The sequence below is a fragment of the Zeus faber genome, assembly GCF_960531495.2.
Source record: "Zeus faber genome assembly, chromosome: 3".
Taxonomy (NCBI): domain Eukaryota; kingdom Metazoa; phylum Chordata; class Actinopteri; order Zeiformes; family Zeidae; genus Zeus; species Zeus faber.
In genome coordinates, this window is record NC_137190.1 from 9,047,492 (window position 1) to 9,060,958 (window position 13,467).

At 43.8% G+C, this 13,467-nt stretch overlaps 1 protein-coding gene across 1 annotated transcript in view; it reads left to right on the forward strand.

Moving 5' to 3' along the window:
• nkd1 (NKD inhibitor of WNT signaling pathway 1) overlaps nt 1-13,467 on the forward strand; it is a gene marked incomplete at both ends in the record, with an annotated part of 40,181 nt that overhangs the window by 12,285 nt on the left and 14,429 nt on the right. Inside the window, one exon of the mRNA XM_079998338.1 lies at nt 11,006-11,063. Within this exon, the coding sequence (XP_079854464.1) occupies nt 11,006-11,063 (58 nt within the window). The remainder of the gene's footprint in view (nt 1-11,005; nt 11,064-13,467) is intronic.

A 13,467-nucleotide genomic window follows, 5' to 3' on the forward strand; every position in this document is an offset into this window, starting at 1 on the left:
GCCCCAGCACTGCGCATGAATACAGTATATCGTTGACTAATTATAGCCATTGACGCATCAGGTTGTAGAGAGGATTTTTCCTGCAATTGACTGTGGTGAAAGGTTGAAGCATCTGTCACTTTGCTGCTTCCCCGGAGCTAGAACACTTAACTAAAACCTGGTCTCTTCCCTGCTCGGCTGCACTTGAGACAGGCGTCTCATGCCCCCCAGACCACTGGAGGACTGTCTCCACTTAAAGTATACCTTACCTAATTACCCAGAGTCGCTAGACACCAGCACAACCGCTGTTAAACATAAATCAAATACACACACAATTCCCCCTGCACTATGTGTTGTATCTCAGTATCACAGCACACTAATTTCCACTAAGTTCTCACTTCCAAACCCCTGGAAGTGAGGTATGATATTATTCCTATATGGCTTTCCCCTTTTCTTTAGCTGGTTGGATCCCTAATATAGAGGGTGAAAGGTAAGGCCTGACTTGTTGGTCTTGGCAGGCTGAGCGACCCGGAAATCAAAGCCAAATGGCAAATCTTTATTCCCTGCCAAGCCCTGGTTCCCTGTTGAGCATATAAGGGGCAAAATTTTAAAATTCTCCAGTTCAGATCCTGCTTTGGCTATTGCTTTCTATTGATGTAACAAGGTAACACTGATTGTTGTAGACCAACTTCTCTAGTCAACGAAAATAAACTCGCTGACGCCTTTTTGAGGCTCAGGCTGCTTGACGTTTTGAATGCCGGGTCCAACCCTTGATGTACATCTTGCATCTTCCCGTTCCTCCTCTCTCAGCCGAGGGAAGGCTTTCATAACCAGTCTGATTAATGTTCATCGCCGTGGTTACATGTTTTTCAAAGCTAATAAATGCCGACACCTCGAGAAACAAGCAGTGCCTGAGGGAGCAGCAGAGCTGTAAAAGCTTATCTTTGCAGGTGTAAAAGTTTTGTAAATGGGTCATTAAAGCACCGGCCAACTTCACACATGAAATACAAAAAGGGAGAGAGGGGGAGGGAGATTACGTTAAATCAGCATGTATCTGAAGCGTAGAGATGAGGGCTGTAAATCTCTGCTAATGTTTCACTGAGCCTTTTTGGAGGCAGCCTTTGATGTCGGTGAGGTAATGTGACCAGCAATGTTTGCTATGTTAATCCGACGTGGAGAGATGATTGGTGGCTTTGCACAATTGGACTACAAAAGGAAAGCAGCCAATCATAGTCTTGATGGGGGCTGTAAAAAGAAAATTCAAAGGGCAGAACACACCAAGCAAAATCTATGCAACACAAATGAACTCGCTTTAGATTGTGTTTATGCACACACGCCACATTCACACACGCCCGCTCAACCGACATGTGTTTCCGGGCACTATTATCAAAAAGAACACATTTATACAGACACAAAGCAAGCCTAAAATGTGATTTTTCTTCTTATTTTTATTTATTTATTTATTTATCTTTTTCCTTTTAACAAGGCTCCGCGTCTGTATCTGACTGAGTCAAGTGAGCTGGAGCTAAGAGGCGCCTCTTGCATGCGCATGTTCCTCAAGCCCCTTAAGCCTTGGAGATGCTGAGCATGCACATTTTTACCTTACAGCTAATGGATCCCAAATCCGTGGCTTTAATTTCCTCCTTGGGCAGTAGGCAGGGAATTGGATGTGCCGTGACCGACTGTCAGCAGCCTACCGCACTCTGCCAGTGAAGGTGTCCACTGACCTCTCTCTCCTATCTCAATTTATGCACTGGCCTTTTTCTTTTGATTTAATAAAAATAATCTTGGTTGCAAGACTTTTTGGGATGTTTTGCCCAGATGTGCCAGACAACTGCTTTGTTTGTCACATGATTACATTGATTTGAGCTCTAAAATCTGTGAAGCTCAATGGGTAGAACTAGAAGCGTGTTTGTGCAGTCAGAGGTCAGGCACGATTCCCACTGGGGCAATGCAGGCTAAAAAAAGAGGCTAATGTGACTGCAAGGGTGCTTTCAATATGTAGGGTTAACAAATAATATCAAAAATGAAGTCTGTGACTTCTGGAATACAAATTAAAATCATTGGATTACAAAATTGGATAGCAAGGGGGATGGCTCCATAACCAGTTTTAATATATTTGTGTTGTGAAGTTCAAACTCCCAATAAAGCTATCAGATTGGAGCAAACCAAATAAATACCTGGAAACATCATGTGATGATGAAAATGGCTGCCCCTTTACCAAACAGTCTGGTCTAATTTCGGTAGGGAGGGATTTGTGGAGACCAATATTATTTGTACTCAGCCACAGTTCTAAATCTGTACGACATGCCGTACAAAATTTGGCCCGCTCTCTCTCCCCAACGCCCCGAGTCTCCAAACGGGGCGTCTCGTGCCAGCTTTGCTACGCTGTGTGATTATCTGAGATCTTAATTTCGTGTGTGTAAAATGATCCCCCTTTGATGGCTGAGAGACAGTGTGCTCTTCACTGCCTCCTATCAACACCCTCTATCTTGGCTCCACCTCAGGGCGTCGTGTTTTGCCACTACTTGCTGCTTTGAATGATTCGGGCTGTTCTTTATCAGTCGAAGTGAAGACCCTTTCGCACCAAGTGAAGAGCCACACCGAGGTTTAGGCTCCTGTCTACCATGTGGTGATTTCTAAATACTATTATTTTTTAGCAGGCTCGTGTTAGCGAGGGGGTCAGCACACTGCTCACTGGGAGATGCCTTATCCGCCGATCCTCCAGGATATGCTCTGCTCCAGACTCCTCAGTAGTACTGCTTAGCCCTTTGAAAAAGCCTCCTGAGTATCTCGGTTTACTCTTTTGGGGGTGGAGGGGGAGGGGTATTTCCTCTTCAGAGGTCCTGTGTGAGTAACACTAACCCTATAAGCTAATTTGCAGCTCCAAAGCAAATAAGACTTTTTATGTTGTTTTACCGCTTGAGTTTCAGCATTGGGTCTTTGCCAGCACTAGATCGGCCTTGTGTACTCCTGTAATTAATAATTAAAATAACTGACTTATGACATAACCTTTTCATACATGTTGGCACACTTGACACAACGGGAGCTCCTATCCAATAGAAAGGGGGCAGTGAAAGACCTGACTCACAACATGCTTAAAATCCAAATAAATACAAACATATGGAATCATAGTTTTCTCAATGCCTGCCTGTGACTGGAAAAATTGTCCATTACATGCGTGGCAAGGTATAAAGGTGTCGCTAGATGAAAATTACTGTGGCTACTGTATTTCCTCAAATATAAAACGGGCCTCTAATGAATGCCTGGGGCGTGGTCGACATGAAATCAAATCAAAGCCTGCCTCAAATACAGACGGGGTAAAATCCGATCATAGCGATCTTTTCTCCAAGCAAAGCAAATTAAACTGTGTGTTTTTATTGTAGATTTATTTAATTTACCCTGTGTCCTGCTGCTGCGGAGCAGATCGCAGATCGCTTCTTGGGCAAATTCCCCGCTCCGAGTGCTCTCGCTCTCCAGCCTTCCAAAGCAGGAAGTGTTGCATTCAGTGGGGAACTTGGAAAACTATTATTCCACCGTCAGCCACCACCACAAGCATGACTTTTAGGGTAGCTACTACGGTCTCTTTTTTCACCAAACATGTGTTTGCATGGCATGGCACCCAGAAGGAGGTTTGATTTAAAATTCATACTAAAATATGATCAAATATACTTATTAAACAAAGGGAATTAGATATAAAAATCTGCCTCTAATAGAAGTCTACTTCCAGTAAAGGCCTGGTACCCTCTGCAGTTGAGGTAAATAAAGGCCCCGGTCACTATTTGAGGAAATACAGTATTTTAGCCACTCCCCCACCTGCTTTAAAGCTCCCTAGCATGGAAACCTCTGTCTCCTTTTAAGATGGCCCAGGGAAAGCCAATGTGCCAATGAAGTGTCAAAAACAACCTTCCCCTCATCTAACACAGCAAAGTATCCTTTCCGTTGTTATGCTTTCTTCTCCCTGCTTCATGTCCACAGCTCTGGTTGGCACGTCACAGCCCAGGAGGTGTCTTCAGAGCTGGGGGCTGGGAGACGGCGTGAGCAGGAGTTCCCTGGCCGCAGCCACGATGAGATTTTTCCTGGGTTTTGATGAAGTGCCAGTAATGTCACCACTGCTCCAGGGACCTGCCTCCGCTGAGCTCTGGCGTGCGATCAGGAGGAGCTGTCGTCAGCCCCGTTAATTGTCAGCCTGTGTGGGGCACTGTAGAGGAGGACAGCGTGAGGCCAAGAAGCCTTTTGGGACCTTCCCACAATCACACATAAACACATAACTCTTGCACTTTAATAAACCCTTTTTGCTCTGTTGGACACATCATTCAAACAATAACAGGGAAAAAAAAAAGTTGGCTCAAGCTTTGCATGTCTTCAGTGCCTGAGGATGGTGGTTGAGCCTCAAGGCACTTTATGTTAACTTAACCTAAATTGTAGTTCTTATTAACTCTTTTTCTCTCTTCTGTTGTCTTTGCCTTTCCATTTGTCCTGTCTCTGTAGAGGCTAATACATCAATATTCACCATCATTAAATGTGATGGTGAAGGTACAGTGAGTTCCTATGTATAGGTACCTACAGTCAGAAGCGACCATGTATTGCCACAGCAGGGTTGCGATGTAATGCAAGCCTGGCGTCCCACAGCGCTTAAGTTGATCTCTCACCGGGCCTAACCATCTGCGTTTTTTTAAATTTTTATTTATTTTTTTATTTTTGAGGTGGTTTTTACAAACTATAAAAATATCAACTTTGACCGCCGCATATTGATTTTCTATTTTTTTTTACCGTTTAAAACGGGTAAAATCTTTAGGGCTGCGTGCAACGCATTGATTGTCTCTCTCTCTCTCTCTCTCTCTCTCTCTCTCTCGCTCTCTCTCTCTCTCTCTCATTGGCAACGGAGCCGTCAGTGAATAGCTCCTCCCCTCTTCTCTCTCAAAACATGCTCAGCGCGGGATGTTTTTAAACATCCGGTCGGGTTTGGCATTGAAACCCAGTAGCACTATGGCACCGGTTCCTATACGATCGGTATCTACCAGACCGAATCGCGACGCAGATTTCGGTGCCTCGTTTCGGTGCCATGCCTGAGCTGCCGATTGAAATATCCGCCCCCTGGTGCTCCGAAACCGCTGCACGTGCCTTCACTTAACATTATGGTTTGGAGCGTGTCGCTTGAAATCCTCTGTATGACGTGCCACCGCTTTCCTCTCCCGTGTGACTTCAGCCAAGCAACAGCGGTGCTCGTCAATGTCACATTATGGTCGCTTAGCTTAATCAGATAAAAGAGGCGGGTGGTAAAAGTTTTCACTATCGATAACATCCTGTTCATACAAACTGTCATTTATTTGTTTACATGTGAAAAGTATACACATGTAAGGACATGTGTATAAAAAGGACACATGGGGTTAGTTCATAAAAAATCTCTAAAATAGCCTGATCTAAAATATAATGATTTTTTTTGCAAAAGTACAAATAAATATAGCTGCAGGCAGCAATTCATTCATTCAATACATTTTATTTTATTTTTTTAAATGCATCAAAATTTACACTGAGACACTTGTCTATGAAATCACAGCGAATTCAATTGACAACAAAAAGACAAACAAAAACACAAACTTTGACAAATTTCTCCTCCGTATGGGATCGATTTGAATGAAACTTCAGTCCACGAAGTGTTTGTGACAACGCGGCTCAAACAACACGTAAATGGTGTTTGTAGCTTCTGCCGATGTTGTGTTCCAGCCCTGGATCTATTCATCTGTCATTCCGATCAAGCAACCCTCAGAAATAATATATCGTTGATTAAAAACCCATGTACGTTTTGGGTCCTCTGTGTGTCTTTGGAGGGAGCAATCGGGACACAATTTCCGTCCCTGTCTCCCTCTCCATGCGTAATGGAGACTTTGGAGAGGGAGTCCCCTAAATAAAGCAAATACACTGTGTTGTTTATTTTTCAATGTTTTTTATCTTACTCAATTTCCTTATTGAATGACTTTTCTGGGGGAAACCCTACATAGTGTCCTTCATCCTCCAAGCCCTGGAGAACCTTTGAAACCTGGCTAGAGTTGAAAGCAAATCGCTTTATATTTTGCTTTCCATGGAACATTTAACATCATGTCTGGAAAATTGTTTTTGATGGTCCCAAGTGTTGAGGGAAGATGCTTGTTTATGAAATACACGCCTCTGAGTCTGCAGCAGTGTTAGTCATGGGAAAGTGACACGTCACTGCAGCTTTTAAGATACACTTTGTATAGAGTTAAGGGTGTAAGCCATAATACAAACTTGAACAAAATGTACAAACACTGTGACAGGCAATGTGGAATATGAAAGGCCAGTGTTTAACAGTGTCTGGCTCCGCTCTGCACAAATAAGGTGAGGCCAGTTAGTGTTGATTTTACAACTAACTGCTGGAGTTGTCCACATCGGTTGTATGAAATGTTGCCATGACACCAATGCAATGTTCGCTGGATTCTGGTTAAGCTACTAAAAGTGGGAAAGGCTGAAATGCAAATCCCATGCCTCAAGCTGTATGGCTCAGATTAAACTCAAACTATCACCTTTATCTGGGCTTCAGGTGCCTACTGAGGCTGGTGATGGGCTGATTCTCTGACAAAGGGTAGGGTTAGGAGAGACGGCTCTGAATAGGTCACTTAATTTTACGTACCTAACGTCTTCCTGTTCATTCAAAATACTACGTTTAAAAGCTGTGAAGGGTTTATACGCAGTGTCATCAAACCACAAAGTGCTGAAACGAAATGCCGATGTAGTATGTCCAGTTTCACTCTCAGATGAAAAAGTCTTGGAATCTGTTTGAAGAGCACCTGCGTGGGACACGAAACACCCATGCATCATGCCAAATACACACACATACGACACGCAATACCACAAATACACACATGCACACCCTCACACATACACACCTGATCTTTCATTGCAAAGTGCTTGTATGTCACTAGAATGTAAAAAGAGCAGTCACTCAAAAGCATTGAATGCTCGGTTTCCGGACCAAGCTCTCTCTTGATCTGCAAAGAGGGCGGGGCGCAGGTTTTCACTGTGTGTCACTGGAGTCACAAGTGAGGTTGAGGGGATTAAGTTCTTTCTCACAGGACTGAAAGGACCTCTGCTGCCCACCAAGAACCTCAGTCCAGGCCAAAGTGTTCCTGCTGCCATGAAAACCTTCTACTTCTGAAGAGGGCCAGGCCCTTGAAATGTGGGACAAAGAACCTGGATTTCTTTGTTCTTTTCAAGGGGGGTAAAAAAAGGCTCACAGTGAGGGGAAAAATGCATTCAGTGGGTGATGGGAACTCAATACAGTTTAATAATTTTTGTGCCTATGATCTTGAATTCATTCAGTAGTTTAAAGATAGTAGAGCGGAACACTATAGTAAAATATAGTAGAACTTAAGTAAGATCGACAAATTGGAAAGGAAGACCAAAATTCCAAACTTTAGCGTTCTCATTTCTGCCTTTATCTTGCCAGAATATGGCGTTACAGCACAACTTTGAGCTTCAAGTTCCCTAGCCTAGTTTGTAGACTCTGAGACTTTTACATTTAGGGTCATATGTGGTGCATTTGACTTGAAAACAATGTCTCTGAACCAAGCTGTCAAATACTAAAGGTAGCATAGCTAGAGGGAAGGGGGATTTTCATTACACTGCCTCTGTTTGACGATGTCCCTTTGTGTCAATTTGCCATGTTGTCTTAACGTTAGAAACTACAAACGAATATATAACTGAATTCCCAGCCAGTTTCTGCTCATTTTTCGCTCTCCTGTTTTCCTCCTATTCTTTCTACCATTTAGTGGTTTGGGACTTTTGATGAGAATAAGAACAGAAGAAAAAAGAGGGGGTGGGAGGGTTCTTGAGGTTTCCTGAAATTGGCAGTATTTGAACACATTTTGTTCGTTTCGACATCAACGAGAGCAAATCCGAGAGTAACCTCAGTATACTAATAATACAGCTGCCATCCATCAGCACAGACAACAGCCAATTAGCACATTCCTCTTTTCGCCTGTTCTCATGTTCTTGTCCAACAATAATTTTGGGTTGTCCATTAAAGAACAAACATATTCGCTCAGGACCACGTGCCGGGGTGTGTCTGTCCTTGTATGTTCTCCTCCGTGTGTGCACATTTTGGGAATGCGGGTGTGTATTTTGGATTGTGGGCTTAGCCCTGTGTGTCTATGGCGACACACTAAGCACTTGGAGGGCTGGACTGGGGAGCTGCTTGGGCCGCCCAGATCCTTCATTGTCCGCTCTCAATAGACCAACCCGAGTGAAAATCAGAGGAATGTTGATTGTGGGATGTTTTTTTTTTTTTTTTTTTTTTTTTTGTTTTTTGTTTTTTGTTTTGTCTGTGGGGGTTTTATGTGAACGGGGTCTAGGGGTAACCACTATCCACAGCTTTCCACAGCTAAAGCCATTCATACCGCGGTCACACTTGCTCTGTGATGTAATCTCAATGCTGCAAAGCATGTGTAGAGTTGTATGCAAGTGGGTGTGGTTCAGACATATCCAGACGAAACAAGTGACCGTCCCTTGCTGATTCACAGCGGCGGTAATGGTATCTTCGGGTTCTTCGTCTCTGACCCCAGGAACTCGAAACTTGGCTTGGGCAGAGCTCGTCATGACGGCATTGTCTCACCAGCCGCCTGACTCCTCACTAAGGCGCTGCCTGAAGACTTACTCTATCTGCCTCGAATTCCCTCTGAGAATCACACTCACCTCCCTCTTTCTTTTTTGTCCTGCGATTGTTCGAATCCCACGGTTTAATCTACGTCTACGTCTTCCTTCCTCTCTCACGCGGACACGACAAAACATGCACCATGTCTGGACGATATTAACAAAATCGAAATATCACAATTTCCTTCTGAATGCATTGATATCGATATTACAATATGACAAAATCTGAGAATATCTATGATGTATCACCCAGCCCTAACATGCACAATGAATATCTAGCATAGGTTAGCAGACACTCACAGTAATGCTTGCAACATTAATTCTTTACCAGAGGTTTTAAGACCTCAAAAGTTCCAGAGTACTTTGTCACGTTTTCTGTTGTGGCTAGAAATTTCTCAAGACTTTTCACATGCTGCTTGACTGGCACTCGGATGCAGGCTGCTGCCACCAACACCAGCATGATCAGCCCAATTATCGGCTGTCGTCTACAACCTGTCTATTCTAGTAAACCTCCCAGCAGTGGGTCTTACTTTGTCCCTGCTACCAATATGGAGGATGAAGTGTATTTATCCACATAAATATTGTATGCATAATACCTTGATGTATTTATTTGGGAGTATTTTTTCTTGGCGAATGTCAAGACTCAGAATTTTGACTTGGAAATGCACCTGACTAGTTTGTTTGTATCCACAAAGCCTTTGCTCTTTGTGTATCTTTGTTAAAGGCTGAAATGTAATATAATATTCATAGGTATGTTGTAATTAGTGGATTACCCCATGAAAATAATATTCGTTGTGTTTTCGTTACATGAGAGTGAGCCCTCTATCTCTACATACAAAGTGGGTATGCTTTCACGGAGGCCGCCATGGTGCACGGCCATGTTTCTACAGCAGCCCAGAACGCTATCTAACGCTATCTCGCTATCAGACTAAATGCCTAGAATAAAATACTTGGCTAATGTTAGCTCGTAGACACCGTAGCTTCTTCTACGTTGTTGGAAAGGGAGGGGTGGGGGGAGTTGTGTGTATGTTGCGGGTATTCCGTTTGTTGCAATCTACAACCTCACCGCTAGATGCCACTAAATTCTACACACTGCTATCAGTCAAGTAGCTCAAAATGAAAATACATAGCTTTTTGGGGGACAGCTCATAGGGCCCTGCTCACATCTTCTGCGGAATGAGGTAGACAAATTGCCTTTCCCAGCCAGTAGTCAGTCAGCCAGCCAGCCAGCCAGCTAGCCAGCCAGCCAGCCCGGACTTAAGTTAGATTTATTGTTCTCTTCCTGAGGGGCCACCCACAGTGCTGCAAATGGGGGAATTGCTCCGGTTGACCTTATATCTCTTGGGATTGGACTGAAATCCTTTCTCTCAGTATCATAGGTTCACCACTGTAACACACACACACACACACACACACACACACACACACACACACACACACACACACACACACACACACACACACACACACACACACACAGTACCATTGTGGAAGGAATTGTTGGAATCACTGTGCAAAGATCGATATCGTGAAAAGGTTCTTTAATTTCAATTAAATAACTCTTAGTAGTTTTAAATTCTCAACCAAATATATACAGTATCTATACATATTTATGTTTTTCTTTTTTTTGGCAAATCTTACACAACAAACAGCATTAAAATGCAATTAAAACGGGGTCAGTGCATTTGCAAATGAGCATGCCTGCTTGTACGTATGTGTGTAGGCATGCAGGTCCAAGTGTGTGTTTGTCGAGCTATGAGTAATGGTTTTCGGTCCACATGACTGTAATGCCACGGGGACACCTGAGCCAGACCTTTTTCATGGTCGAGCCCAGAGATCCCATATCTCCCAGTCAGTGTGGAATGTGTCCATGGACACGGCTGCCAAGAGCAGGGGCCCGGTCGGGCGCAGGGGAGGGAGAAAAGCAGATGAATTTATTGTTTCATTTCGTGATGATAGGGCTGCCACCAAAATAGCCCACAACCGGCGCTCTTCTTCCCAGAAGTGGCTGTAGGAGCAGCGGTGCTGATTTAGATCCTTCTTTCATAAGATCCCAGTTTTAAGTATCAGTCACACGCTCAGCTTCTTTTTCAATCCTCCAATTACCTTTCGGCTTCGACTTTTCCGCTTCTGTTCAGCCTCAGCGTGCTGTTGTCAAACTTTCTACATATATAGATTCAAATGCTGTAATTTGAATCGCGGCGTGACGCTCTGTGTTGCATGGCTGCGGTGTGGATTTCTGCTGTCAAATCAAGAGTTGCTTGTTATTATGTGATAAAAATACAATTTTCTCCACTCTATATGGCTGGAGACTCTGACACATGTTTGTTTCTGTTTCTTTCTGTCTCCCTCTGTTTAGGACTCTATGGATGAAGCATGCGCCGAGGGGATCAGCGATGCACACTACCGTTTAGAAGGTAGGCCTCTCTGTTTCCTAAACTGGCCATATATTGCGCATACTGTATACGAGGCTTTTCCACCGCAAGAACCAGGAACATAGTTCACAGTACTTAGGTATTTAGGGCTTTTTTCCACTAGATGAACTTAGTTCTGAAATTGGTTGCATTTGAATTGTCGCTCGTCCCAAAAAAGGTCCTATGTGCAGTGGGAAAGCAACCAAGAACTCTTTTAGGGACTGCTAAGGTTCCCATTTCAGAAGGTTTCGGGTCTAAATCATTCCTCATTTAGCTCCTTACCTTGGTGGAAGAGCCACGTTATACAGTGTGGAGGTATTCACATACCTTGTGAGGTACCACTGGCTTGCTGGAAGTGCTGCTCGTCTCTCTTCCGCCGTTCTTTCCTCGTCTTCCTGTATCCTAAAGGCTAATCCCAGGGCTCCCTGCAGTGCTTTATGGTCAAGGAAAGCTGCTTTAACAACGATTGTCATCCACCTTCATTATGCAATAATAATGTAAAATAAGATCAATTTTCATTACTTTTGGTCGATTCAAATTCGTCAACATTCTCCCTGCTTTAGTCGTATTTCGGATGTATTTTATTGACCCTGAATGACCTTGACGGACCTCTTTTGACTACAGATGCCGATGATACGTTAGGCTCGTTGCGCAATGCATCCTTTGGCCTCTAAATGTATTTACACACACAAGCACACACACACACACACCCTTTGGCCACCACAAAATTCCCGGGGCAAACCCTAAGCCGCAGTGCTCTACCTTAGTTCCCTTTTGAACCTCCCTCCCTCCTGTTTGCCCAACCCCCTACCAGGCTTTGCAAAGTGCTTCCTTCCCAGCACTTTTCTCAGGTGTGGTGTGATCCTGGATTAAGAGCTCCGGGGGGGAAACGCCCCTCCCCCGCCCCTTCTGAATTATCAAAAACGGTACCAGAAGCGTGAGGTGCAGGCTGAAAAGTTAGTGTAGGACGAGACTGCCCGGATGTCTGGCAGCATCTACTTCTCTTCTTTAAATTGAGTTTGATAGTGTGTTTCTGTTATTAGAAATAAACTCGAAGTGACAAGACAGATGTCACAGAGGGGGAGGGGGCTGATCAGCAAACAAGCTTATGCAAACCATGTGCTTTACCTGATCCTTGAAGCTCCGGAGGTGCATCTGCTGGGATGAACAAAAACATGAAAGAACATGTTTCTGGTAAATACAGAATCCATTGACGTCTCACGTAAGGTTGAGCAAACCAGAAAATTCCCTCAAACCACCTTGACTTGCTTCTCGCAGATAGATGCTCCTTTGGCCCTCGTACCAGACATTTGAAAAATATCCTTTTACACAAACCCCCTTTATTTTCCTAATTTCTTAATGGGCCCGACGTTCACATGGTTTACCATGTTACACTTCCTCAGGCAGAGAATCAAACATACAGTGACGGAGCTGATGCTGCCCTGTAGATGGAGGGCAAAAATGAGAGGGAAAACAGAGAGGTGGAGGAAAAAAGAGGGAGGAAGAAGATAGAAGGGAAGCGAGCGAGGGGGGAGGCGGGGATGATAGCGCACGGCCGTGTGCACTTTAAAGGCGTCCTCGGGGCTTTGGGGGAACTTCCAAAGAAAGTTTGTAGGGATTAAAAAAACACTTGCCTGCAAAAAAAAAAAATTTGCAAAAGAGAGAAGAAGCAATTTCTGATAACAGTTATTTTAAGAATCTCCCTTGTGCTGTAGTCAAGACTGCCTTAGACGAGACCAGATCCATGCCAAGGTTGTGTGTGTGTGTGTGTGTGTGTGTGTGTGTGTGTGTGTGTGTGTGCGTGTGCGTGTGCGCGTGTGTGTGTGTGGTGGGGCCTTCAAAGTAGAGGCCAAACTTGATCGATTCGAGTCTTGTCAAGTCGATCGCGTTCAAGCCAATTCCCACGAGTTTAATCTGTTGACACAGAACAGTGCACGTCAAACTGAGAACCATGATGGAAGTGGTCATCAAAATTCCCTTTTTTTTTTTTCAACATGGCCGAGGTGATTTTTTTTGCTTTGGTTTATTTATTTGAGACAGCTTTATTCGAAAAATATAGTTCATGAGTAGTAGAAGAGTAGCAGTTACACAGCTTTTCATCTGAATCTCTATTAATCTCCTTTCACTTTCAATATTTAATATTATAAAAATATAATGTGCATTTTCCAACTCGGACGGTCGTAACAGTGAGAGTCTGCACTCACCCAGACTTCAAGTGTAGTCACCTCACCGTCAAGTCCAAAACGAGTCGTTCGAAATGCAGACGGAAGACTATATTGCAAACTCAAGCTTTCCAACTCTGGCACACTCTGTAAAACGAACAGACGTATTTGACACTGTAGATCTGTTTTGTTTTTTTTTATCCCATAATTCAGTCATAGATTGAGCTTCAAACCCGCATTCACAC